The sequence below is a fragment of the Hydractinia symbiolongicarpus genome, chromosome 9, assembly GCF_029227915.1.
Source record: "Hydractinia symbiolongicarpus strain clone_291-10 chromosome 9, HSymV2.1, whole genome shotgun sequence".
Classification (NCBI taxonomy): domain Eukaryota; kingdom Metazoa; phylum Cnidaria; class Hydrozoa; order Anthoathecata; family Hydractiniidae; genus Hydractinia; species Hydractinia symbiolongicarpus.
Window position 1 is genome coordinate 28,585,540 of NC_079883.1, and position 23,120 is coordinate 28,608,659.

Below are 23,120 nucleotides of genomic sequence, written 5' to 3' on the forward strand. Positions count from 1 at the left end.
AACAGACTTCTTTTTCTAAAGCCCGCTTACCATTGCCGCGTTCTTGACTGTTTATGACAACCTCGACCCCAGAGAATACTGTATCTTTTCTGACATCGGGACAGCGCTCATCGTCTTGATATGAAAGAAAAAGACAACAGAAGTACATACGCATCAAATTGACGCCTACATTTTTGCAGCTTTGGAAGTTAACCCTATTCGGTCCAGGGAGAGGGGGTAGGGGGGACGGATTCTGCCTTCCCTTCCGTTTTTTTTTAATAACTCTTTTTTGCTCGGCTGCATAGTTTTGATACTTCCTGAGTTAATATTTATTATAAGACACCTAAATGCCAAATTTTTAGGTCCCATTCTTCTTAGAGATAGAGTAATCCCTTTTTATAAATATTTTCGAAAAAATCGGAAAAAAATTGCCTCTTTTTATGCGAACTATGTAAAAACAGAAAAATATGTTAAATATCTTTTAACTAAGTATCAAAAAATTCAAAGAGAATGTAAAAAGTCGCTCTAGAACTGAGCTTTAAGCAGATAGTGGTATTTCGGAAAAATTTCTGATGACGTCACGGATAAAGTGCTGACAAAAGCAAAAATTTATTACTGTTATTTTGTTTCTTTTATGACTTGTAGTGTACCTTGTTTGAGTCAATTTGGACTAGTCCATCAAAAGTTATTGAGGAAGGGGGATATGCCCCCCCCCCCTCTAGTCATAATGCGTTCGAAAAACCCCGGACCAAATAGAGTTAAGGCGAGTCAACTTCCAAGTGTGTGCAGAAGAATAGCTATTTACATCCAATAATAGTTCAGAAAACCCTGCCATCTTTAAATTATTTGAAACAGAGCATCTTAAGCGCGAATGTTTAAAAGCCGAGAGCAGCAATTCTTAAGAACACGAAGCTTGTATATATATGTGAAAAATATTTCTTTATTAAAAAAAATGTTTACACGTAAGAAGAATATTTCAGTGAATACAGTCACACAAATTTTCTATAAAATCTATTCTACTGCTAGTTATTTATTCTCTTTGAAAAGTTGTTTCTAAACAGAGTTTTCTAATACAATCAAAGCAAACAATACATTTCTTTACATCCAGCTGAGGTCTTTATTTCACTCATTCAAAGCTAGAACTTTAGTAGAAAAATTTGATCGAAACTCGATCTTTGTCAACAGTGACTCATCTTTTCGCCTAGTGTTCTTCCTGCTTTGCTTTACTCTTAAAGTCGTTGTTACGATAGCAGCCTATCTTTTTCCATTCAAAGACGATCGACTTAATTGATCATTTCTGTTGTAGCTTCCCACATGAAAGACAATCTCTGTAATCAATTTTCGCCATATTGTTTTTGATTTCTCGTCAAAGGTGCCTCTTAGAACTTCTGCTAAGTTCATTAAGAACGCTTCAGTGAAATCCTAAAATAAAATAAACAAACAAATAAATAAACAAAGCAAACAACAAATAATACAAATCAGGAAAAAACAAAGTTGCAAATACCAACAAGAATCAGCCGCATTAGCGGCTCATAACCTCCTACAAACATGGAGACTATGTTAACTTCGCTAACATCTGGTCTGTCGAATCTATTGCGATGCCTCCGAAGCTAGTAGTAATAATACATCAGAAATGTTTGAGTGAGGTTTTGCAATATTAAAACTATGGGGAAAACAATAATTGGTGATACTCATGGAAAAAATCCTAAAGGACTAAAACTGAATTTGCTATCGCCGGTTTCTGGAAGAAACACTATGTCAAATTTTTGTGACATGGGAAAAAAAGACAAATTGCATCTAACAAGTTTTTACACCTTTTTCAATATTAAAACATTAAAATCAAAAAAATCTTTATGTCCGTATTATCCAAAATTGCTTGGACACCGCAACCAACAGGCTTCACCAACACCAAGCAAGATTTCTGGAGGAATTTGCTATTTTATTTTTCTATGAATACATTCTACTCTAGTGATCTACCTTTTTTATTGTAGCAAAATTCTTGGATTACTTTTATTTTCTCATTTGCATTTGCGATACAGCAGGTGAAATTATTTTCCGCGAAAAAAAAAATTGATTTCAGATGAAGAGCTTAGAAAGTGCTATGAAGATATTTTTTTGAAAAACATTTACTGGCTCCCGAGGCATTCAAGGAAAAACACAAAAAAGATTATTAGACAACTTTCAAGCGCTATTATATGAACCCAGCTTGTTTTTTTTCACATGGGGTGAGCTTTAACGTAAAATCTTACCTCAAAATCTACTGTATGGATTTTATATTTCATATGCACTTCTCCAATACCTTCAATCATTTTCATAACCTCATTGTACTTTAATTGGTCATCCAATGCACCAATGATCATATCAACTAGTTGATACACTCGCCTCACGTGATATACCAAGCGAGCATCGTTCAACGTCTTTTCGGCATCAAAGTAGTAGCCAGCCGCAAAGTCGAATTTCGTCATCAGGTTTCGATTGATTGTAAACAAGCTGTAGGTCAAACAGAAATTGAGGTGAAAAATGGAGAAACAGTTAGATGAATTTTTCACAAAAAAATAACACCTGAAACAATGAATTGTAAATAAGCAATTGAAGAAAAAATTGAAAGAATGCTTTCTCCCAATATCTTTTTACTCGAATTTGCGAACATAAGTTACGGCGAAAAGTTTTAAAAATGCATAATCGCGCGCCATTTTGAATATCAAAAAATCGAAAAAATGCCCGGGAAACAATGTTGATCGCGATATCGCCTAAATTTCGCGGTGCGGGTAAATAATTTTTTTATTTTTCTTCTTATTATATTTTAATGTGTTCCAACTGTTAAAATAAATATTTCGATAAAAAAATCAATGTTTTGACTTCGTTCACCTCACCTCACCCCATCTCATCTTATCTCTGTATTATGCATTTACTACCTCCTAACAGGCAAACCCGTCTCCTTGGGTTAATAATAAAAGTTACTACTGACTATTCGCTTGTGAAAACATTGGATCGGAAAAAAACTTTTCCCATTGGATTGGAAAAACAAATTCAGCGAAAATTTATTCAGGATTGATTATTTCTTTATTCAATTCAACTAAGTTTATTTGTGGATATTAAATGATTTTTTCTCAAACGAAAGCTTAGACGAAAACAAAAGTGTTAGTGTATGCCCCTAAATATAAACTATAAACAGACACAAAATAATTTTCGAGATCAAACCCCGAATTAAAATCAACCAATGAGCATAAAGCCTTTAATAATAGGAGAGTTAATTATGTTTGTTCGTGTGATGAGACAATTCTCTCTCTCAAAACTTAACTATTTCAATTTCGCAAGAAAAATTATGCTGGCTCTCCTGGCTCTCTCATCTCTTGTTTCGTAGAGACAATTAATTTGTGGAATTGGAATGGTTGTAAAGAAAGAAGTATTTCCTGTTTATTTATGCAATGGAAACAGAAAGCTTTTTTATTTATTAGAGAAATCCATTGACTGGTAAAAAAATAGAAAAAATACTATTCCAAATATTCCAACAAACAGACAACTATTGTAAAAAATGTTTGGGAAAAACTAAATAACAAAATTATGCTGTTTTTATGAAGGTCAAATTTGTCCGAAATATTGACGCGGAAACAGGACGGAGGTGTCTGCTAATGTACACCCTGTGCAGGTTGTGTTGTAAAAGTTTATTGAAAGTTCCCGAAACTACTCCGCTCTGTAGAATGTCTGCTTTAAAGAAGTTCTTCAATGTTTTTAAAATAACATAATCCCGATATCCAATTTGAGTGTCTGTTATTAAACAAGCGTTTTAACAGAATTTCTATTTGAAGTATGGAAAAATTGAGTTAAGTCAAATTTTAAACTTTTGCTAATCTGTTGTATGAGGTGCTCCATATCCGCTGTAGAGATGAGAAAAAAATGCGATATATAAAGTACAGGCTGACTCGTGGAATTATCCACGAGATATAATGTATTATTCCCGGTGCACGATTAGCGTTTTAACCTTAGAAATAAAGGCGGGCGTACTAGAAAGGCGTTTATATTAGAGAGACGGGTTTAAAGCATGGAAGTCAGGTTGGTATTATATTCAGCAAAAAAAAATCTGCAAGTTTTTAAAAAGGCATAGAATTATGATGTATAAAAATAATAAAAACACAAGTAGATTCAGCACAAATCCTCTCCTAGCATTTTTGATACGTGTAAGCATAGAAATTTTTGCAAGATTCTACTGATACTGCTATGCGGTAGATATTTTGAAGAATGTCTAAACTCCATAGAAAAATAACATGGAATTATTATTTCAACTTATGCCAAAAACGCGGCTTCACTAGAAAGGCGAGAACAAAAGAGAGGCGGGAAAATAAAGTAAATAAAATAGAGCCATATCTTCTTTTTTTAATATACAAGAATTAAAGACGTCCTACTCATACAGTTGTCTCACTAATACAGATTCGACTCGATCATTTAAATAATTTTTTCGTTACGTTTAGAGTAGATGGTACAGAAAGACAACACCAAAAACGTCAAATTGACTTTTAGTTTTTCAATTTGGTGATGTGGAATTCGTATAATAAAGAAACGAAACATATATATTTGCCCGGGTGCATATTTGATTGAGTATCACCAGAAACAAAACCTGTGATCAGACGAGTTCTCTCGTGCATTACTAGGCCAGCAATACATTTTATTGGTGCTGAAACTTTTACGAACTAGCCCCCCTCCCCCCTGAGTGGGAAAGTATTACTAATGGACAGCGAAAAGCCCGTAAGGTGAGCACATATGCAGAAATTACAAGTTTATGTTTCCCTTTTATCTTAAGAAAAATCTCTAAGACACAAAGTAAATAGCTAGACAGCTATCGAAGTAGTGAAAATACACAGATTTTAATTTGCTTTGAAACTGAACTAAGCTGTACAAACAAGCATAGAAGTTTGAAAACAGATGTAAAAACGCAAAAGTTTGCATTAACAATTTCATATCATAATAACATTGTGTAGTTTCTTTTTGATTTTTTGATTTTTTTAAACTTTGTTTTCTAAACTTATGCAGGTGTACTAAGAATGCAGTTTCGAATATGCTTTAAAACTTTCAACATTTATCCAATAAAAAAATAATAAATAATATTTTTATTTTTCCATATCTAGTAGATCTCGCAGATAAAATTTTTTTCTTTTTAGGCTACCTTCCAACTTCTTCTCCTTTACGTTTAGCGCCAATATGGTGAACAAAAAACCTAATACTAAAAACGTGAGGGTAGTCAGGAGTTTTTAATATCCTCGTTTGAAGAGTACAATATCTAAAATTAAATGCAGATCCATTCCCGGTCCAAGAAAGTAATAAAAATACAAGTTTTTTTCGTGCATGACACTTGAGTCATTTAAAAGTTTATATAATGGGCAAAACAGATATTATTAAAACAAAAATTGTGTCCGAGACATATCTTGTTTTAAGTTATGTAACGTTTCATACGAAACACGTGATAAAAGTTTGATTTGGATTTAAGTTCTGGCTTAACTGACGATAGTCAAAAATCAAAAACTAAGCAAAAGTTAATCCTGTTAAAACAAGAAACTTATGTTGAATTAAGCAACTTTAAACCTCCGTCAAAGTTTTTATTTGCTTGCAAAAAAAAGCGTGCGTTAAGACATACTTCATAAACAAATTGACAGCATTTTGGTCCACATTGGTCATCATAACAGGCCATTGTCGACGTAAAACATTGACTTCTTCTTCAGTGAATATCCGTTGACTTGTCACGTCAATGATTCGTTTTTTTGTGCAAACACTAGATATAGAACCCATCACTTCCCTAACTATCTTTCATTTTTTAACGATTTTTTTCGGTTGTTAAACTCTTGCTAGCCAAGTGTTTATTGACTTCTCGAGCACGTCTATATCACATCAAATTTTATGTAAACATTCGCGAGTTTAAATTTGAAGAAGTTTTAATTATTTATGATTTTTTTTGTTTGAAAACAGAAATATTTTAATTGGTTTTTTTGAAGTGGTTTTCAAGACAAAACAAGTAATAGCCTGTGAATTGCCATTTTTCGTAGAACTATGATAAACCTCTTATTCTCTCTAAACTAAGAAAATTATATTACCGATAAAATAGTAACACATTCTGCGCTTGAAACTCAAATAACAAGAAACATGAGATTCCATCCTAACAGGCGGCTTTTCTTCCCTGCAACTGTAACTTTGTTCGATTACCGCTACGATACGTATAGCATTGCTCAAACTTTTTTGCCTGCCACACAAACCGATTGGCAGTCAGTAGATGGCACCAAATGGGCTGATAACACTACATTTAAAGTGTGGCGGACTTGGGGTATGTCAAGCTAGTCGGGTGGACGTATTTAATTTTCGTCAAAGGTTTTGTTGTTGCAATTTCAAAAAAGTATTTCGCTTAAGCACAAAAATCTTCCAGGGGGCTTTCGTTGGGTTGTATTGTGTTTGTATTTCTATAGAATTTCTACACATAATACACACACATGTATTACATGCATGTATTATATAGTTGGGCGCATATTCGTCAATGATATGACGTAATACCAACCTCGTCCCCAGGCCCATTTTTCTCTTTTTGACAATCTCGGACGGCGACAAGAAATGACCCTGGGCCACACTGGTCAGTTCTGAGATCTGATTGGTTTCTCAAGTTTCCGTTAATTATGAAGATAAATTAATTTATGCGTAAAAAATTGAATGATAACAGAAAAACAATAATGGCAACTTAGTTTATGTGCGAAAGGGACGCTGGAATGTTTTTATTTTTGTGAAAAATAAAATATTTGGCATTGTTAGTATAGCTTAACGTGCAAACAAAATTAAATAGCTTTTAGTTGTACTTTTAGAGGCTGTTAAAGTAAGGTTCTGTTTTTTTTGCAGTGCAGTTGAGGAGGTAGCTACTAGACTCTAAAGCTAGCTATGTCAGCTTTTGTGCACAGGGTGTAGTAAAAACACAATGAAGGTCTCCTTGAAGACATGCTTAGCAGCTATCTAGCTAGCTCAAGTACAACACAAGGTATATACAGGTATACATAACTAATCCTATTTCTCCCGAACAGACCTTCTTTTACACTCTAGCTAATATTTTTTCGGTGTAGAACACATAAACAAAAAAAAAAGTAAAATCATATGCTGTTGATTTGGTGGAAAAAGATTAAGAAACTGGATTAAGAAGTTCATACCATTTAATTAACTAAATAGTGAAACGCTTAATTAAATCGGTCACAGATTAAATAACAATCGATTTTACAGATTAAATAACAATTTTCTCTGACTGCATGAAATGCAACATCCTGTGTTTTATGACTTTAATCTCTTAATAAAGCAACAAACATAAATTTATTGAAAAAAGTCAATTGGTTTGACCATAGTTGCCATTTAGTTGTCAATGAGTTTCCAGGAACCCGTTTCGAGAAAACCGAAACTGCAATATGATAAAAAAGGATGAAAAAGAAAGATATTGAGTTAACACTTGTTAGGCGGTTGTCTAGTTGAGTGATTGCTGTGCTTGCACAACTTTCGTAGCTCAAATGGCTTTATATGTGCTAGGACTTCCTTCGCAGGACCTTTGTTGATAGCAGTACCAACAGGAACTGAAGAGGCTATCTTGGGTAAATAATTTCAATAATAAAATAATAATAGGCATCTTCAGTAATTCTAATCACAAAACCCTCTGAGAATTCTGTGGCTTGGTAGCTAGCTATAGCTAGCTAAAAGTTACTTTTTTAAAAGCTACTTTCACTTTTAACTAAAATATGAAATATAAATAGCTATATATTTAAAATTTGTTCGTAGCTAAAAAAAGCGAAGGCAACACTGCAATCATGTTTTCTTGAAGCAAAAACTCAAACACTTTAGCTAACTTGCTTCTGATTAAAAATAAAACTCTATCCTTGATTTTGTTGAAATGTAAACTTTATATATTTGCAGAGTTGCTTCGACTGCTCCAATAACTTTATGACTCTATGACTCTAAAATTTACAAGACGTTCTCCTATTTATATATTAAAGATAAGATACTTTAGAATGTTCTAGTATATTCCAGATGTTCTATATTTACTATTAGTAGTTTCTAGTATAGTTATCTTATTTCTGGAATATTCTCCAATGTCCCTTATATTTCTAGATAGTACACAAGGTTCTAGAATGTTCTTGCGGCAAGAGTGCCTATTTTCAACACTCCTCCTCACTCGCAGTCCGTAAGGTTCTTCAATCCGATCATCGTTCAAAAATACAGTTCCAACGTCGAGTTGATGTAGGAGAAGTTCTTTCTTGACTGCCAATCCAATCAACGTTCGTATTGATTCGAATCTAACTACCGGAGAAGTTGTTTCGTCATAATCTTCTCCATATCTTTGATTGTATCCTTGTGCAACCAATCTTGCTTTGTATCGTTCCACATTCCCATCAGAGTCTTGTTTCTTTTTGTATACCCATTTGCTGCCAACAACTTTTCTGTTTGGAGGTAATTCAGTCAACTCCCATACTTCGTTTTTGTGTAGAGAATCCAATTCGGCTTCCATTGCTTGCATCCACTTGTCTGCATCATGTCCTTTGATTGCTTTAGAAAATGTATTTGGATCTTCTTCTTGAGTGATGTATACCCATTCTCCGTAACGATCAGGAGGCCGTCGTTCTCTTACTTGTCGCTCTTGCTCCTCCTGTATTTGATTATCTGTGTTTTCTTCACGAGGTTGTAATTCGATCTCTACTTTTGGTTCGTCTATGTCACGGTCGTCTTTCAATTCACCACAGATTTCATTGAATGTCACATTTCGGCTGTAAAAGACTCTCTTCTTGTCGTTGTCATATAGACGATATCCCTTGATTCCATCACCGTATCCAAGAAATACACTCTTCTTGGTTTTTGAATCAAGTTTCTTTCTTTCATCTTTTGGTACGTGAGCATACGCATCACATCCGAAAATTCGTAGATTTTCGACATTTGGTTTCTTTCCAGTTAATACTTCAAAGGGTGTCTTCCCTTTAACTGCTGTCGTTGGACATCCGTTACGAAGGTACGTTGCTGTAGCCAAGGCTTCGGCCCAAAATCGTTTTGGTAACTTTGAATCTGCTAACATTGATCTTACAGATTCCATGAGTGTTCTGTTCATCCTCTCTGCAACTCCATTTTGTTGCGGTGTTTTCGGAATTGTCAACTCATGATGAATACCTTCTTTCTTCAAATAGTCTTCGAACTCTTTGGATGTATATTCTCCACCATTGTCAGTTCTAAACGTTTTTATCTGAATTCCAGTCGATTTTTCCACAGTTGCTTTCCATTCTTTAAAATTCTCAAACACTTCACTTTTGTGTTTCATGACATATACCCATACGTATCTTGATTTATCGTCAATGAATGTAACAAAATATTCTGCACCACTAAGTGATTTTGTTTCTATCTTTCCACAAACGTCGCTATGGATTATACCAAGGAGATTTTTCGATCGATCTCCTCCTGTCTTCGGAAACGGTATTTTGCTTTGTTTCCCATCAATGCACGGTTCACAAAATGTCGGTTTCTTTGTTGCATCATAATCAAACCCTTTAACAAGTTTGTCCCTTGCCAATCGTTTAAGATTCTGCATACCGAGATGACCGTATCTTCTATGCCAAATTTCTTCCTTTGTTGTAGCGTTATTATCACATTTCATAACTGTGTGATTCTTCTTATTTCTCAATCCATTACAGTTGAGATGGTAAAGGTTGCCATGCTTTGTTGCTGTACCAATGATTCCGTGTTTCACATCTACGATGTCACATTTGAAATCTTCAAACTGAAACTTCTTTCCATTTGTTGCAGCTTTTGATACACTAAGTAAATTGTACGAAAGTTGTGGTACAAATAAGACATCAGATAACTTGCATACAACGTTTCTGTTTTCTGAAATGTTCATTTCCAAGGTTACTGTTCCTTTTCCAATTGCTTGTACTGAATATCCATCACCGACAGTTATATCTTGTGGTATTTCAAGTGACGAAATTTCTTCGAACAATTCCTCTTCGTTACACATGTGACATGTTGCGCCTGAATCAACTATCCAGTTACTTTTTCCTTTGACTGCCAAAGTATTTTCAGCAACTAAACTGATGATTTCTTCGTCATCATCTTCTTCTTCTTCAGCCGTACACACATTTTGCGGCTTCATTCGATTTTTACCGTACGTCGAAGGAGTCTGTCTCTCGAACTTCTTCGTTAATTCTTTGCAATATCGTTTCACATGACCAATCTTTCCACAGTGATAACATCTGGGTCCCTTTCTTGGCTTTCCATGATTCGATGTCATTGCTTTGACATTCGTTTCCAAAGTGTCCTTATCTTTCCGCTTGCTTTCCTCGTGTAACAATCGTTCAGTTACGACTTCAAGCTTCGGTACTTCAGCACTAGCCTCCAGAGCTGTAACTAGCATATCATACGAGTCTGGTAAGCTTGCTAACAAATGAACAACTTTACTTTCATCATCCAACGGGTCTCCAATAATTGCAAGTTCATCGAAAATTTCTGTCAAAGCTTTAACGTGCTTTTGAACAAATTGCTCATCTTTCAACTTCAAGTCATACAACTTCCTGCGTAGTGTCAATTTATTACTCCATGTCTTCTTTTGGAACTGGTCTGCCAACTTCTTCCAAACCTCAGTAGGATCTTCTGGATCTGGTCCAAGCAGATATAACAGCGTTGGTTCCACCGACAAAACAATCGTTGCTAACGCACGATCTCTACGCAAATTAAATTTCGGAATTTCTCTCTCTTCAGTTGGAGCATTTTCTCTTCCATCAACAATTCCCCAAAGTCCATCTTTGATTAACGCCATTCTACACTGTACCTTCCAGGTAGCATAGTTTGTTCCATTCAATGGTTTTATCAATACTTTGGTGCTTTCCATCGCCATTTGTTCCGTATTCAACTAATCCGGATAATCCGTTTCAGGTTTCCACAATACGATTTTTCGTGCGAACTTTACACCAATCCAAACCAAAATCAAAACAAACTCGTCGGACACACAAGATGGCTTCTTCTTCTTGAATATTATTTCTGTAAATATTCAATCTTCTTGGGCATAGACTGGGCCCATAACCTGTTGAAATGTAAACTTTATATATTTGCAGAGTTGCTTCGACTGCTCCAATAACTTTATGACTCTATGACTCTAAAATTTACAAGACGTTCTCCTATTTATATATTAAAGATAAGATACTTTAGAATGTTCTAGTATATTCCAGATGTTCTATATTTACTATTAGTAGTTTCTAGTATAGTTATCTTATTTCTGGAATATTCTCCAATGTCCCTTATATTTCTAGATAGTACACAAGGTTCTAGAATGTTCTTGCGGCAAGAGTGCCTATTTTCAACAGATTTCGATCCAAGATTGTTTTGCATAAATTATAGCAATACGGTGTTCTCGGCGGTCCGCATGCAATTCTTAACAAAATGACCAAATTTTGCATAAATTAAAAATCAGCACGAATCGTGCTGATTTTAACCAGCCTGGCCCACGATCATTTCTTCGCGCCGTCTCGGATATCAAAAAAGCGAAAAATTGCCCTGGGAACGAGGTTGGACGTAATACGTAAGAAGCTGCTAAATTATCCTGCCAGTAACTTCGCATGTTGTTATATTAGGGGGCAAAAAATTCAGCTATTTGGTTTAACTCACTATAAAAATTGTAGCGCATACCCCCTAATTTAATCTCACTGTTCTTCGACTTACTTGTTGTATTAGGGGGTGAAAAATATAAACAAGAAGCCCGATGGCTTAAAGATTTCCGCCATCTGCATAGATAATAAGTATATAGTGCAAAACTATCCTCAGAGAACAAAAACTCCATGCCTGTTATCTGCAATGCAATCAAAGTTTAAAACAAAAAGAAAACAATAAAGTAAACCAACGTAAATATCTGTCGTTCTAAGGACGAAATTGATTTAAAGTAGCCCTTCAAGAAGATTCCATAAACATCATGTTAGAGAAAGTCTAAGCCTGACTCCGTCATGATCACTGAAATATAAATTTTTGACGAGCTTATCGACTTCAAAGATGTTTAGAACATTCTCATAGACATAGATGTGGTCAATAAGTGAACCGGATATATAAGCTGGAGAGGTTACAACCTGTTTATATTCATTGAGAAAATCAAGGAAATAGTTTCTGTCACTAAATGCATATACATTGAAATCTCCGAGTATAACATCAACGTTTTTGTTTCCCAAAGACTCATCTCGATTAAGAGAATTTTTACGATATAGAAGTAGAAAACTAACAGCATTCTTTTGAAACGTTTTCTTCGTCATTTTAAAGGATATTGCACCTGGAATTTTCACAATATCAAACAATTTTATAGTTTCATTATGACCAACTAAAAGACTAGAAAACCTATCCACATTATTGTTTGGAATTAAAGTAAAGTAATCTAGTTTTGTGTCGCAGTATGAATTTAATGGTATCTGAGTTTCTGTTAGGCATAATAAATCACTTTCCATGAGAACGCTATGTTTTTTGTAGGATCTTGTATTAAGCAAAGTTACTATGATTGAATTTTCACTAATTACGCCAGTATCCTTTGATGGCAATTTTGAGTGTTCTCGCATATAATTGTATTGCTCGGTTGCTCGTGTGTCTAATTGATGCTTATCTGGAAAATGTCGCGTTTCTAATTTCTCTACTCTGATATTGTTTAATAATTCAATCAAACATTGATCACCACGCTGCCCCATAACTTCTGTTAGTTCAGCAATCTTAAAATATTTCCAGCAATGCGAAAGATTTACCAGTACATCTTTATAGTCTGCATAAATTGGTCTTGCTTGAATTGGTGGAAGTTGGTAGAAATCCCCACATGCTATAACAGATATTCCTGCAAATGGAATGTCATCTGCGCATCCAAATATTTCAGTTAACCGTTGGTGAATGTGCAACAGCAGCTTGTTTAAAACCATTGAGATTTCGTCTATTACGATAATGCTTAGCTCTGAAAGCTTATTTCGCAACATGCATCTCTTTTTATCACTCAACTTAGAAAGGTTTTTAGTAGAACTTCTATCAACTGGTATACCTAAGGCTGAATGTATTGTATTTCCCTCTACATTGATAGCAGCAACACCAGTTGGAGCCAGAATAAGAATCTTATCTTTTTCTAAGTTTCCTGCACGATAAGAAAGTGCTTTATTTAGCATGTCAGATATTGTGTTTATCAAAAGTGACTATCCACAACCTGCACTTCCTGTTAGAAAGATGTGAATTGGCTCAATTTTATGGTGCGCGTTACATGCCAAGCTTTTTGTGTAAGTTCTAACCCAATCATTTACGACTTCAAAAATGTGCCTTTGAGTTTCGTTTAATGTTCGAATTTTTTCATGGAGTTCATCATCGTAAATTTCAGGTTTACTAACCGATGAAAAAGTGTTTCCAATAAATGTGACGTTTTCGGTTTCATTTGGGACTTCGTCATTGCTATGGTAATTTATATTTCTCATCTTATCAAAAACATCGTCAATGTCTTGTTCAACAAAGGAATCAAGATTATTTACATTCGTGTGAAAAATTATCATTGCTTCTTCAACAAGTTCACCGAATGGTTTGCATATTCTTTTATTTGTATTTATAATTTCTAACACACCGTTTTCTAATAATTTCTCTGTGTAAGTACACGAGTTTTTGCTTAGCAATTCTGCTTCCTGGCGAAAAGGATAAAACATAAAGAGCAAATGATGTGCATACCCTGCTGGATTTTTCTCTCGACTAAGCACATGGTACCTCGACTAGGCACATGGTAACACACTTTTCTCTTCGTAAAAACAACATTTCTTTTGAAGACATAAGAGGTAATTTTTCGGATAAGGAGATTCCATATGAGTACTTCTGGCTGGCTGTCATTTTTATCTTCTGTTTTCGGTTTTATTTTCATAGAGTAGCTTGACAAGATAACTGATCAAAACACATTTGTTCCAACGTAGGTTATCTCCTTCTGTTAAATTCTGGATTTGGTCCATCCATGTATCTATCCAACATATTTCGTTTAAAAATATCAGTACTGTTTGGTGGCAAACTTAAAATCTCTTCTTCGTTACGACATACCCTATATCTCATTTCAGGAATATTACTGTTTGCAAAAACTACAGCTGGAAATGTCTTTCGTAACCATATTTCTGGCATTATAATAGCAACTGCTTCTTGAACTAACATATCGCGATGATTTGGGTACGCATTTGCCATTGATTTCATTTGTACAAAACTAATTGCCAGCTTCTAATGCTTGCGATGCTGCTTTTTTTTTTGCTTCTGTAGATTCGTCTTCAGCTTTAGATAAATAAGCACACATGTAAAACACTGCTTTATAATAATCAAAAACATGCCATCAAGCCTTTGGTAAAATAATTATTTATAAAACAAGAATCTGGAAGTCTTCGAAAGTGAATTTGGGTATATGCTCAATGCGTTTTCATACTCTTTTTTTGAAATGGCTAAACTTTGAAGAATTTCTTGGTTTGGTATAATTAGGTTCATCTCGATACAGAACATTGTTTAATCTTGAATTTAAATTCGATTATATGTAAGTTTTTACTTTTTCTAGTATAGTCTTCCTTTCCTTTAGTTGTGTTTCCCTTTCTTCATTAGAGATGTTGTCAGGCAAAGGCTCAGCGACAATTTTATGGTCTGTAAAAAATTTCCCGAAAGAGTATCGACAATTCTTGTTTTTATACTTACGACAAGATTTGGAGTGAGAATGTGCTTAATATACCGAAACTAGTTTGTGAAGAACAGGGTTGCTTGCTTTATTAGGAAGCTGGCATTTAACTATGTTATCAACAAAATAACGCTACGTAAAATCGGTGCAATAACAACCCATAAAAAAGAGTGGATGTGTGGGCTACCTCTCACCTGAAATTCAACTCTAATGGCATAGTAGTTTACTATACCTAACGGTCCGTTGACAACTATGGTTTTAAAAAAGGTCTCTACTCGGTATTGGAAATATCTTGCTAAAAGAACTGAATTACTTTTAAGAATCTCGGTTTGTTGATAGTAATTTAGATTTTCGATTTCTTCTTCGGATATGTCATTTCCTTGTAATTTAGTAATGATTTTAACCAGTTCATTCCAACTTAAAACTGCACAAAACAAAGTCATAAAAAAACGTTGAAATTCGTAGCTGTTTCACCATAGCTAAAAATTCAAAAAGAAATCCTTTCCAATATGCAGGAGTTCCTTTCAACGTGTTTATAAACGTCAAAGCGTCCTCACTGGCTATAAACGACTTAATTCTTTCTTTAAAATTTGAAGACATCATTCCTGCTGTAAGACCGTCTGCTTCAATTTTTTGCATAGCGACATTTATGCGACTATTCAAATTAAAATATTGCGTCCTGTATGAGCAAAAAATAGGTAGTCTCTATCAGAGGCAAACTTCTGTCTATAATTAAATAATCTTTCGTTGAAATACTTGGTCGGGGAAAGTGGTACTTCTCTTTTTGTGTGATATCCGTGTTTACCTGATTATTCCCATACCAATATTATTGGTATGGGAATAATTTGACATTCTTCTGAAACGAAAATGCTCCTTTGAAGTGGAAGTATAATCGACATGGGGAAACAATTTAATTAAATGCTTATACAAAGAACGATTTCATGTGACGCAAATATAAAATGGTCCATTCTCAATGCATTTTTTAAATTGGTTTATTTTTGCATTAGAATCGGGCAAAATATTAAAACGCTTACGTTTAGTTGCTTTACCTTCTTGGCCTGCATGTCGTTTCTTTGCAATTTTTTGCGTTTGTTGACCCTGCTCAGTTTAACTATAATTAGTTCTGGAATCCCTTTGCCTCTCTTGGCTCTGTTCCGTTTTTATTATATTTGCTTATCAACGCATTTAGTCTAGGTTGGCCCTATTCTGTCTTTTGATAATTGCCTATCCACTCTTTTAGCTTAGCTTGGCCATGTTCTGTTTTCTGATATTTGCAGATTGATTCTTTTACCTTAGCTTGGCCATGTTCTGTTTCTCTGTAAGTGTTTATTGACTCTCTTTGCTTTGCTCGGCCTCTTTCGGATTTACGGTACTTTTTGTTTTGATCTAGTTTTCTCTTTTTACGAATGGAAAGCATAATGTTATCAGATATCTGTTCACTTGTCAGTATTTTAAAATATTGAGTTTCAAGACACCTTCCTTGAGCAGGGAACACATATATTTCGCGTATGTAGTTTTCAACTTCAACTGATGTACCGCATTCTGTTATTTGTCCAAAAAGATTTCGGCTATGAGGATTAAATAAATAAATTTGTGGGGGTGCCCCTAAATTATAGCAAAACTAACGCCGCTTATAATGCCTAACATTCCTTGTCCCTTATCGGAATGTGATGAATTATGAAATGTACGCAAGGTAGTGCTATTATCTGTAACAATATGAGAAATATTTTCTAAATTTGTATTTGTGACCTCGTTTTGAACAGTCAAACTATTTGGGAGGTCACTTGCACTCAAGTACTGGTTTGTGTAACCAAGGCTCGTGTACAATTCCTTCGCAGAGGATATGATCAAGATCACCTGAGTTCCAAAAAGAAACCTTTTTGATAACCGACCAAACGATCGCAAACAGGGAATTACACATACATTGTGTGGCAATAAAAGTTCCAAGCCTGACATCCCCTTAATGAAAAGATCCCTGCACCGGCTTTAAAACAGAATAACGCCCTGTATTAGTTACAACATCACCGGAAAGTAAAAGAACCATACGGCGGCAGTTTCTATACGCGGGGTTCACAATAGCAGTGGTGGCGTGTAACCAAGAAAAACAACCTTTAAAAGCTAGAGAAACCTCTGTCATATTATTTAAAAACCACATAGTTTCAGCGGGCTTAATAATTTCAGTAAGTTCACCAGTAAGTAACAAATAGGTTTACCAAATAAAACTGAATATCTGATTATCTAAATATCGAGCTTTTAAACTCTATCGAGTTTCTTCTTTTTTAACTCTGTCGAGGTTGTAAATGTCGAACCTAAAAATAAGAAAAAGTGATTCATTACGTGAATAATTTCTACATGGCTAAATATTTATGCAGCGATTTTATATTCTTAAAAATCGCTGCACACACAAATTTAAATTCCTTGTAATTTTTATTTCATTGACAAGGTATGTTCAAAATCACATGTCTGCGGGTTTAGATAGAATACCAAGACCTCACGGTATTCTATCTAATCTGGCAGATATGAGATGAGTTGTGGGGCGACGTACATGTTGTGATTTTCAGTTTTGCCATCCTCACGCATCACATAGGCAAAATATATAAACAACATAAAAAAATCAAGTTAAAAAGTAGAAATTTTGTTGAAACTTAAAGCTTACCTTCCACTATCAAATAAGTTATACTTCAAAAAAGTTTACAAAAAACTAATTAGTCTGTTGAAATCTACGAAATCGCCGGTCCTACATATTCATGTCTTCAGGTTAGGCTGTTGTATAAGTATATATACGCGTTAGCAATGACCAGGCCTTTTCATGAAAATTTTGATACGTGTGTGCCCAAAGATACACCTCAAGTATTTTAGGTGGGCTTTTGGTTGTGTGCACTGCTTAACCCATTTTGTGTGTGTGGAGATGTGCAAGTGGTCGTCTGTCCTTAAAATGCCTGAATGACCCGTCTATATGGAAAAAAAATAGAAAATATATGATTATGTGCTTTCTGCAAACTCTTAAGAAGATAAAAAGGTTTAAAACTTTTCCTGAAATCAGTAAGAACCAGCCAATGTACAAAAACTTTTTCCAGAAATTTGTTTACCTTTTTCATCTGTGTATAGCCAGAAACTCTGATCAAGAACTCGGATCATGTGCTTTTAACAAACGGTTAATGAAGTATAGATGCAGGTTTTAAAACTTTGCTGACGTCAGCAAAGTTCTTCTCCAAAGAACAAAAAAAAAATTTGTATACTCGTTACCTTCATCCTGAAAATCTGAAAACACTGATAAAGAAAAAAAATGTACTTGTGATGATGTCATCAACGTTTTGATTCCAAAATGGGTTCAGGGGCCCCGGTTCGGTTTTTTGAGTGTTTCAAAAATAATATTTACTTTGCTGGGCACAAACGGACACAACTTTTGTATTATCTATTATTAATAATAACAATTAATAATAATTATCTCTTTAATAATAACCGTATTCCGTCTGTATGTTTGTGCGTGAGAAAACGTTGTGCTCCAGAAGCACGAAATATGCGATATAACAAGGACGGGGGATCGCGTGAATTTTTCCACGAGTTGAGGACTTGGTCTGTCTGTTCTCAAGAGACACGTCATGCTACAGACACTAAAAATAGCATGCAGTTTAACGACGATCGGTACCGTGATTATTTCCAACGTTTAACGGCCATCTATATTATATGTACCGCAAGTAGTGAGACGCTTGCAAAGCTGTATAAAGAGGACGGGAGACCCCGTGGATTTTTTCACGAGCCACCGACTTGTTTATTCCTATTCTTTTAAAGTTTTTATTAGCCAAATGCACTTTGGCTACTCAACTTTTTTTCTCTAAAGTAGAAGAATAGCTAAATAAAAATGTTGTAAACAAATCTTTCAACAAATGAATAACAAAAACAACAGAGCACCTCGCAATAACACACTTTAAGCAGCTTGCCATGTTTGTTTATAATGATCGGTATTAATTGATTGTATTTATGCTCATGTGTTTTAACCTAATACAGATGGTTCCAATGTTTGGTGTGACTGTTGTGTAGCGCTCAGCTGCAAAAACATTTTAAAAACAAGTTAAAGTTTTATAAAAGTTAAAGTAACAATTTAACTGACAACATCTTCTGATGATAGCATCAGTCCATAACTAAATATATTAAGCTCTAGCATACCCTTGCCCCAGTTTATTGCTTTTTTGGTCTAGAAATATTTGCCACTAAAGCCGGTTTTTATCTGGTGTTAAATCGCAATAAGCTAATTGGAGTTAATTTTATTACACATAAAGAAAACACCTAGCTAAATATCAATTTATTTTGATATTTTAACCCTATTCGGTGCGGTGGGGGGGGGGGGGGGGAGGAGTCCGCCCCCCAATCCTTACAATAGGTAATATTAATAACTCCTGTTAGAATTATCGTTAGAACTTGAAACTTGCAACACAAATTTGTTTAATTAAGAAGAATCATTTTGGATAATTTAGACACGTGAATAATCCGATTTCCTGATTTTGTCGGATTTTACCTGAAAATAAAAAAAAAAACGGATTTGCTCTGTCTTGGTTAAGTTGGATAAAGAAAGTTGTTGTGCCTAGCACTATGGATTTTTGAATTAAAAGCAGATTTAAATTGGAATAAACTGCTTTTTTTAAATCAAACGATTTTAGCTTAAAAGAATGGTTTACTTTACAAGACCTCGAAAAATACTATTTTCTGGCGAAATTTGTTTAGCGATGGATGGTGTTTAAGTAGAAGTAGATTTTGTAATGTTTCTAATGTGTTTTTAGCTAGTTAGATTGCAGATAAATTGTGCCAAAAAAACTTTCGTACTATGTTTGAACTAGTAAGATAAAAAATCACTGAGCTATAAAATTTTTGTTAGTTATATAAAAACGAAAAATGGCTTCACATAAAAAATGTAATTTATATTTTATAAATTATAATTTTATGTTGTCTCGTATAAATTGTTTTCTGCTTTTCTTTCTCACACACCCTTTCATAACACAATATACTTTGTCGGCTTTGAAATTTTTTAAAAAAGCCTTCCGGATTGACGGTAAAATACTCGATATTTTTTTCAAAGCGTGCTCTCAACTGGTCACTTTATGAATATCTCATTTTAAGTAAACCGGCTTAAATCTCAGTACGACACTGGCAAATATAAAGACCTGTCCCTGTTTGGTTTTCCTCTTATTGGCTTTGATGTATTTTTTAAATGGGATTTTATGCGCTAAGTAAAGAACGCCCTTAGACGCCTTGCGTAACTTGTTTCAATTCCTGTATCCGCCTCTGCGTGAGTGGAGATTCGAACATGTACCCTATGAGTACAAGTCAAATGCGGTAACACAAGTATAAGATTGCAGTAGTCTTATCACCAAGCCCTTAAGTAATATGTAGCGGAAAGAACGGAGAAAGAACGAGAAATAGGGGCGTGATGAGGTCATCAAAAAATTGTGTGGTTTAAAATTTCTGATCTCAGCAAATAATTTTCGTTTTTCAATGCTAGTAGTTATGATCTTTGAAATCTCGCACTTTATTCAATTCATAGTTTGCGGATGTTCGTGTTTTATTCAACTTGTTTGATGCAGAATACAAAATTTGAATTTAAAATGCAAATATTTTTGATTTTAATAATACAGGCGGCTGAATCTAATACTTAAAATAGAAACGGCTCAAAAAAAATAAATCTGACAAACATTTTTGACTTCTAGGCAAAATATCTTAAAGGGAACTAAGCATCTCGCACTTGTACTTTTTAAGCGGAAGGTGGTGGTGAACTGTTATTACATTTAAACTTCTCAAAACAGTGTGAGAGCATATCAAATATTTGACTCAAAAAATATACGTCTGTCATGCAAAATGGTACCGCAAGTAGCAAAACGCACGCAACGCGTCAGAGAACAGGTCAACCCGTTGGTTTTCACGGGCCACCAACTTGTTTTAAATAACTTTTTTGTTTTAAGACACAATTTAAGACGATCTGCATTGAAAAAATTTGAAAAAAAACAACTCAGAAGAGCTACACAATCCAGAGAAATTTTGACCATCCTTGCATGAAGTGGAGAACAGCAAGCATCTTTATTAAGTTTTATTTTTTAGTTTACCTTTGCTGAACTTAAAACCTTTTGGTTAAGCCATGAAAATGCTACGTATTGTTTTGTATACAATAAATACAGGTAAAGTATTGAAAAGGCTACTAGAAAACAGTGCTATGTTGGTTTTTATACAGTTCATTTCGTAGTTGGTAGTACAAAGAGTCAATCTGCAGCACCCATGTCCAATTTGATCGAGGTCCTTCGAAATTATTCATTTTGCGACATACATTTTGATCACTTCAGCATGCAGTATAAGCATGGCGGGCACCTCCTTATTAACTGTATAAGTCCCTTCACTTTTAAATCCAACTGATGGGCTTTAACTCGTTACAAGGGCATTTTGCTTTTTTGTCTAATTTTAAAGTGGCACGTGTAAAAAGAGCACAAGGATGAACATAACCTTCCAGTGATTTTTTTCAGCTTTGGTTGACGATTAATAATCTTAGTTTAAAACGCACTTGAATTCAAATGTTGTTTGACGTCTGGAATCTTATACAAATCCAGGAAATCGATGTCCTCATTTATCGATAAAAAAAATCGATATTTTTTCTTCGTGTTAGTACCAATTATTACAGTCTTTTTAATGTGTACAGGCCTAAATCTTTTAATACCAAGTAATATTATGCAATCAAAAGGGTGGATAGGAAAGAGTACATTTATTCATTATCAACCCGGGTTTCTCACCAATTGCATGGGGAGAGAGTGTCTTCATTTCTGTTTGTCTATATCTCTGTCTGTGTATGGTGATTTTTTACATTCTTTAAAATAGCATTAGAGTAAACATAACATTCAAATGCAACGTCTTATTATTTAAACTGCATTTTTTGCACTTATATTTTAACTACAGTTACTTTCTTCTTTAGTTTATGTTAAAATCATTTTCTAATAGATGAAAAATAAAATTTATGTAGTATCATTAATTTGTAACATAGTGAAAAACATTAAAAAAAAAACAAAAAAAAAAACGCACTGGCTATGGTCAATACCAAATGATAACATTTAATCAGCGGAATGGATAAAAAACATTATTAATTTGTTTATTATAGACCCGACTTCTCATTAACCGCATTTGGAGAAAGTGTTATATCTGTCTTTGTCTGTCTGTATGCACGATCTTACTCTTTAGAACAGCCTTCGAGGTGGCATAGTAGTGAAAATATGTTTCCAAAGCATTAATTAAAGTTAGTTTCTTCTTCAGTTTTTGTTAAAATTTTGTTGATTTCAGCACGTATATCTTTGTTGAACCAAAAAAATACAATTGGATCTAACAACGCATTGGCATTTGCAACTCGAACTGACCAGCTGAATGCAACCCCTTTCACTGGTTGGTGGTGTATCAAAGAATTCAACGCAACAGCAACTGTCGGCAACCACAAAACGGAGAAAGTAATAACGATTTCATAACATATGTAAAATTGACGTTTTTCTTTCTTGGATATAAAATTTCTTTGAATTTCGTTTCTTCGTTCTAAATGCAAAATATTGATTTGAAAGGCGCTTCACAAAAATACTAAACTTTTTAATATAAAATGCCTGCAAATTATTTGCTCAGTTAGCTATTTTCTTCACCATTTACTCTCGTTTGTCTTACAAGAAACACAAATATAACCAAATTGAGACAAATTGAAAAATTAGACAAATTTCAGGGCATTCCTCCACCTAAACACTCAACCTCTATCCCAAGGCGCATTAACTCCTTTTGTATATCTTAATTGTCCTACTTGTCAATAAGCGCAGCGCTGGTGAGAGACAAAAGACGCTAGGAAAAGAGGTTGATAAAGAGAGAAAATACTTTCAGCAACCAAAAGATGTTTTTAAGTTCCCTAAGTTTAAGAACATTGTAATATGATCGAGCAGTATAGGTTAACATAAATCGTAAAAGTCGTATATTTTTAAAAATGTTGTTGCGCATGCGCCGAATTACATTACCAAATATGATCAAAGTCTTTAGCATATAGCAGAAAAACGTCAATGCGCGCAATCTGTTGGTAATATACTTACTATTTCAGAAAAACATTTATGGGGTATCATGTGACCCTTTAAAAAATACATTTACTGGACAAGATTTGTTGCAATATTCGGAGGACATCTAAATGTTGCTAATAATCAAAAACTTTTTCAAATCAAGGTAAGGTCGTGAATAATTAAGACAGTATAAGGCTACCGTTTTGTAAAATAACATTTAGCAACAACGTATGTTTTAAAAAGTACATTTTTCAAACCAGATTTCTTGTACTTCACAGAGCAGATACAAAAAAAGATCGAAATTGGAAAGATGGACAAACAGAAGGTGAGAGATAATATAATAAGGGAGGAAGTTAAAGCAAATTAAAAGTTATATTGTATGTCAAAATTGATTTTCATAGACCAACTTTACATCAAAC

At 34.3% G+C, this 23,120-nt stretch overlaps 1 protein-coding gene across 2 annotated transcripts; it reads right to left on the reverse strand.

Annotated features, from left to right (window-relative positions):
• Positions 1-875: 875 nt before the first annotated feature.
• Positions 876-6,433, reverse strand: LOC130657343 (uncharacterized). 2 transcript variants are annotated; one of them, XM_057460324.1, is made up of 4 exons: positions 5,609-6,433; positions 2,229-2,469; positions 1,484-1,589; positions 1,258-1,401 (listed from the first exon to the last, which is right to left on the reverse strand). In XM_057460324.1, the coding sequence occupies exons 1-4, from the start codon at positions 5,758-5,760 to the stop codon at positions 1,391-1,393; spliced, it is 510 nt and encodes a 169-aa protein (XP_057316307.1). In that variant the 5' UTR covers positions 5,761-6,433; the 3' UTR covers positions 1,258-1,390. The 2 variants fall into 2 exon arrangements, with proteins under 2 accessions (XP_057316306.1, XP_057316307.1); XM_057460323.1 differs by lacking the exon at positions 1,484-1,589 and having other exon boundaries at positions 876-1,401; positions 5,609-6,420.
• Between the last annotated feature and the right edge of the window lie 16,687 nt (positions 6,434-23,120).

Bases quoted from the DNA above. Each gene is read 5' to 3' on its own strand.
- LOC130657343 (XM_057460323.1), bottom strand. From the start codon at position 5,760: ATGGGTTCTATATCTAGTGTTTGCACAAAAAAACGAATCATTGACGTG. The intron at 2,470-5,608 runs GTATGTCTTAAC...TTTGACCTACAG, and splicing joins GCTGTCAATTTGTTTATGAA to CTTGTTTACAATCAATCGAA. The intron at 1,402-2,228 runs GTAAGATTTTAC...ATTTTATTTTAG, and splicing joins TCCATACAGTAGATTTTGAG to GATTTCACTGAAGCGTTCTT.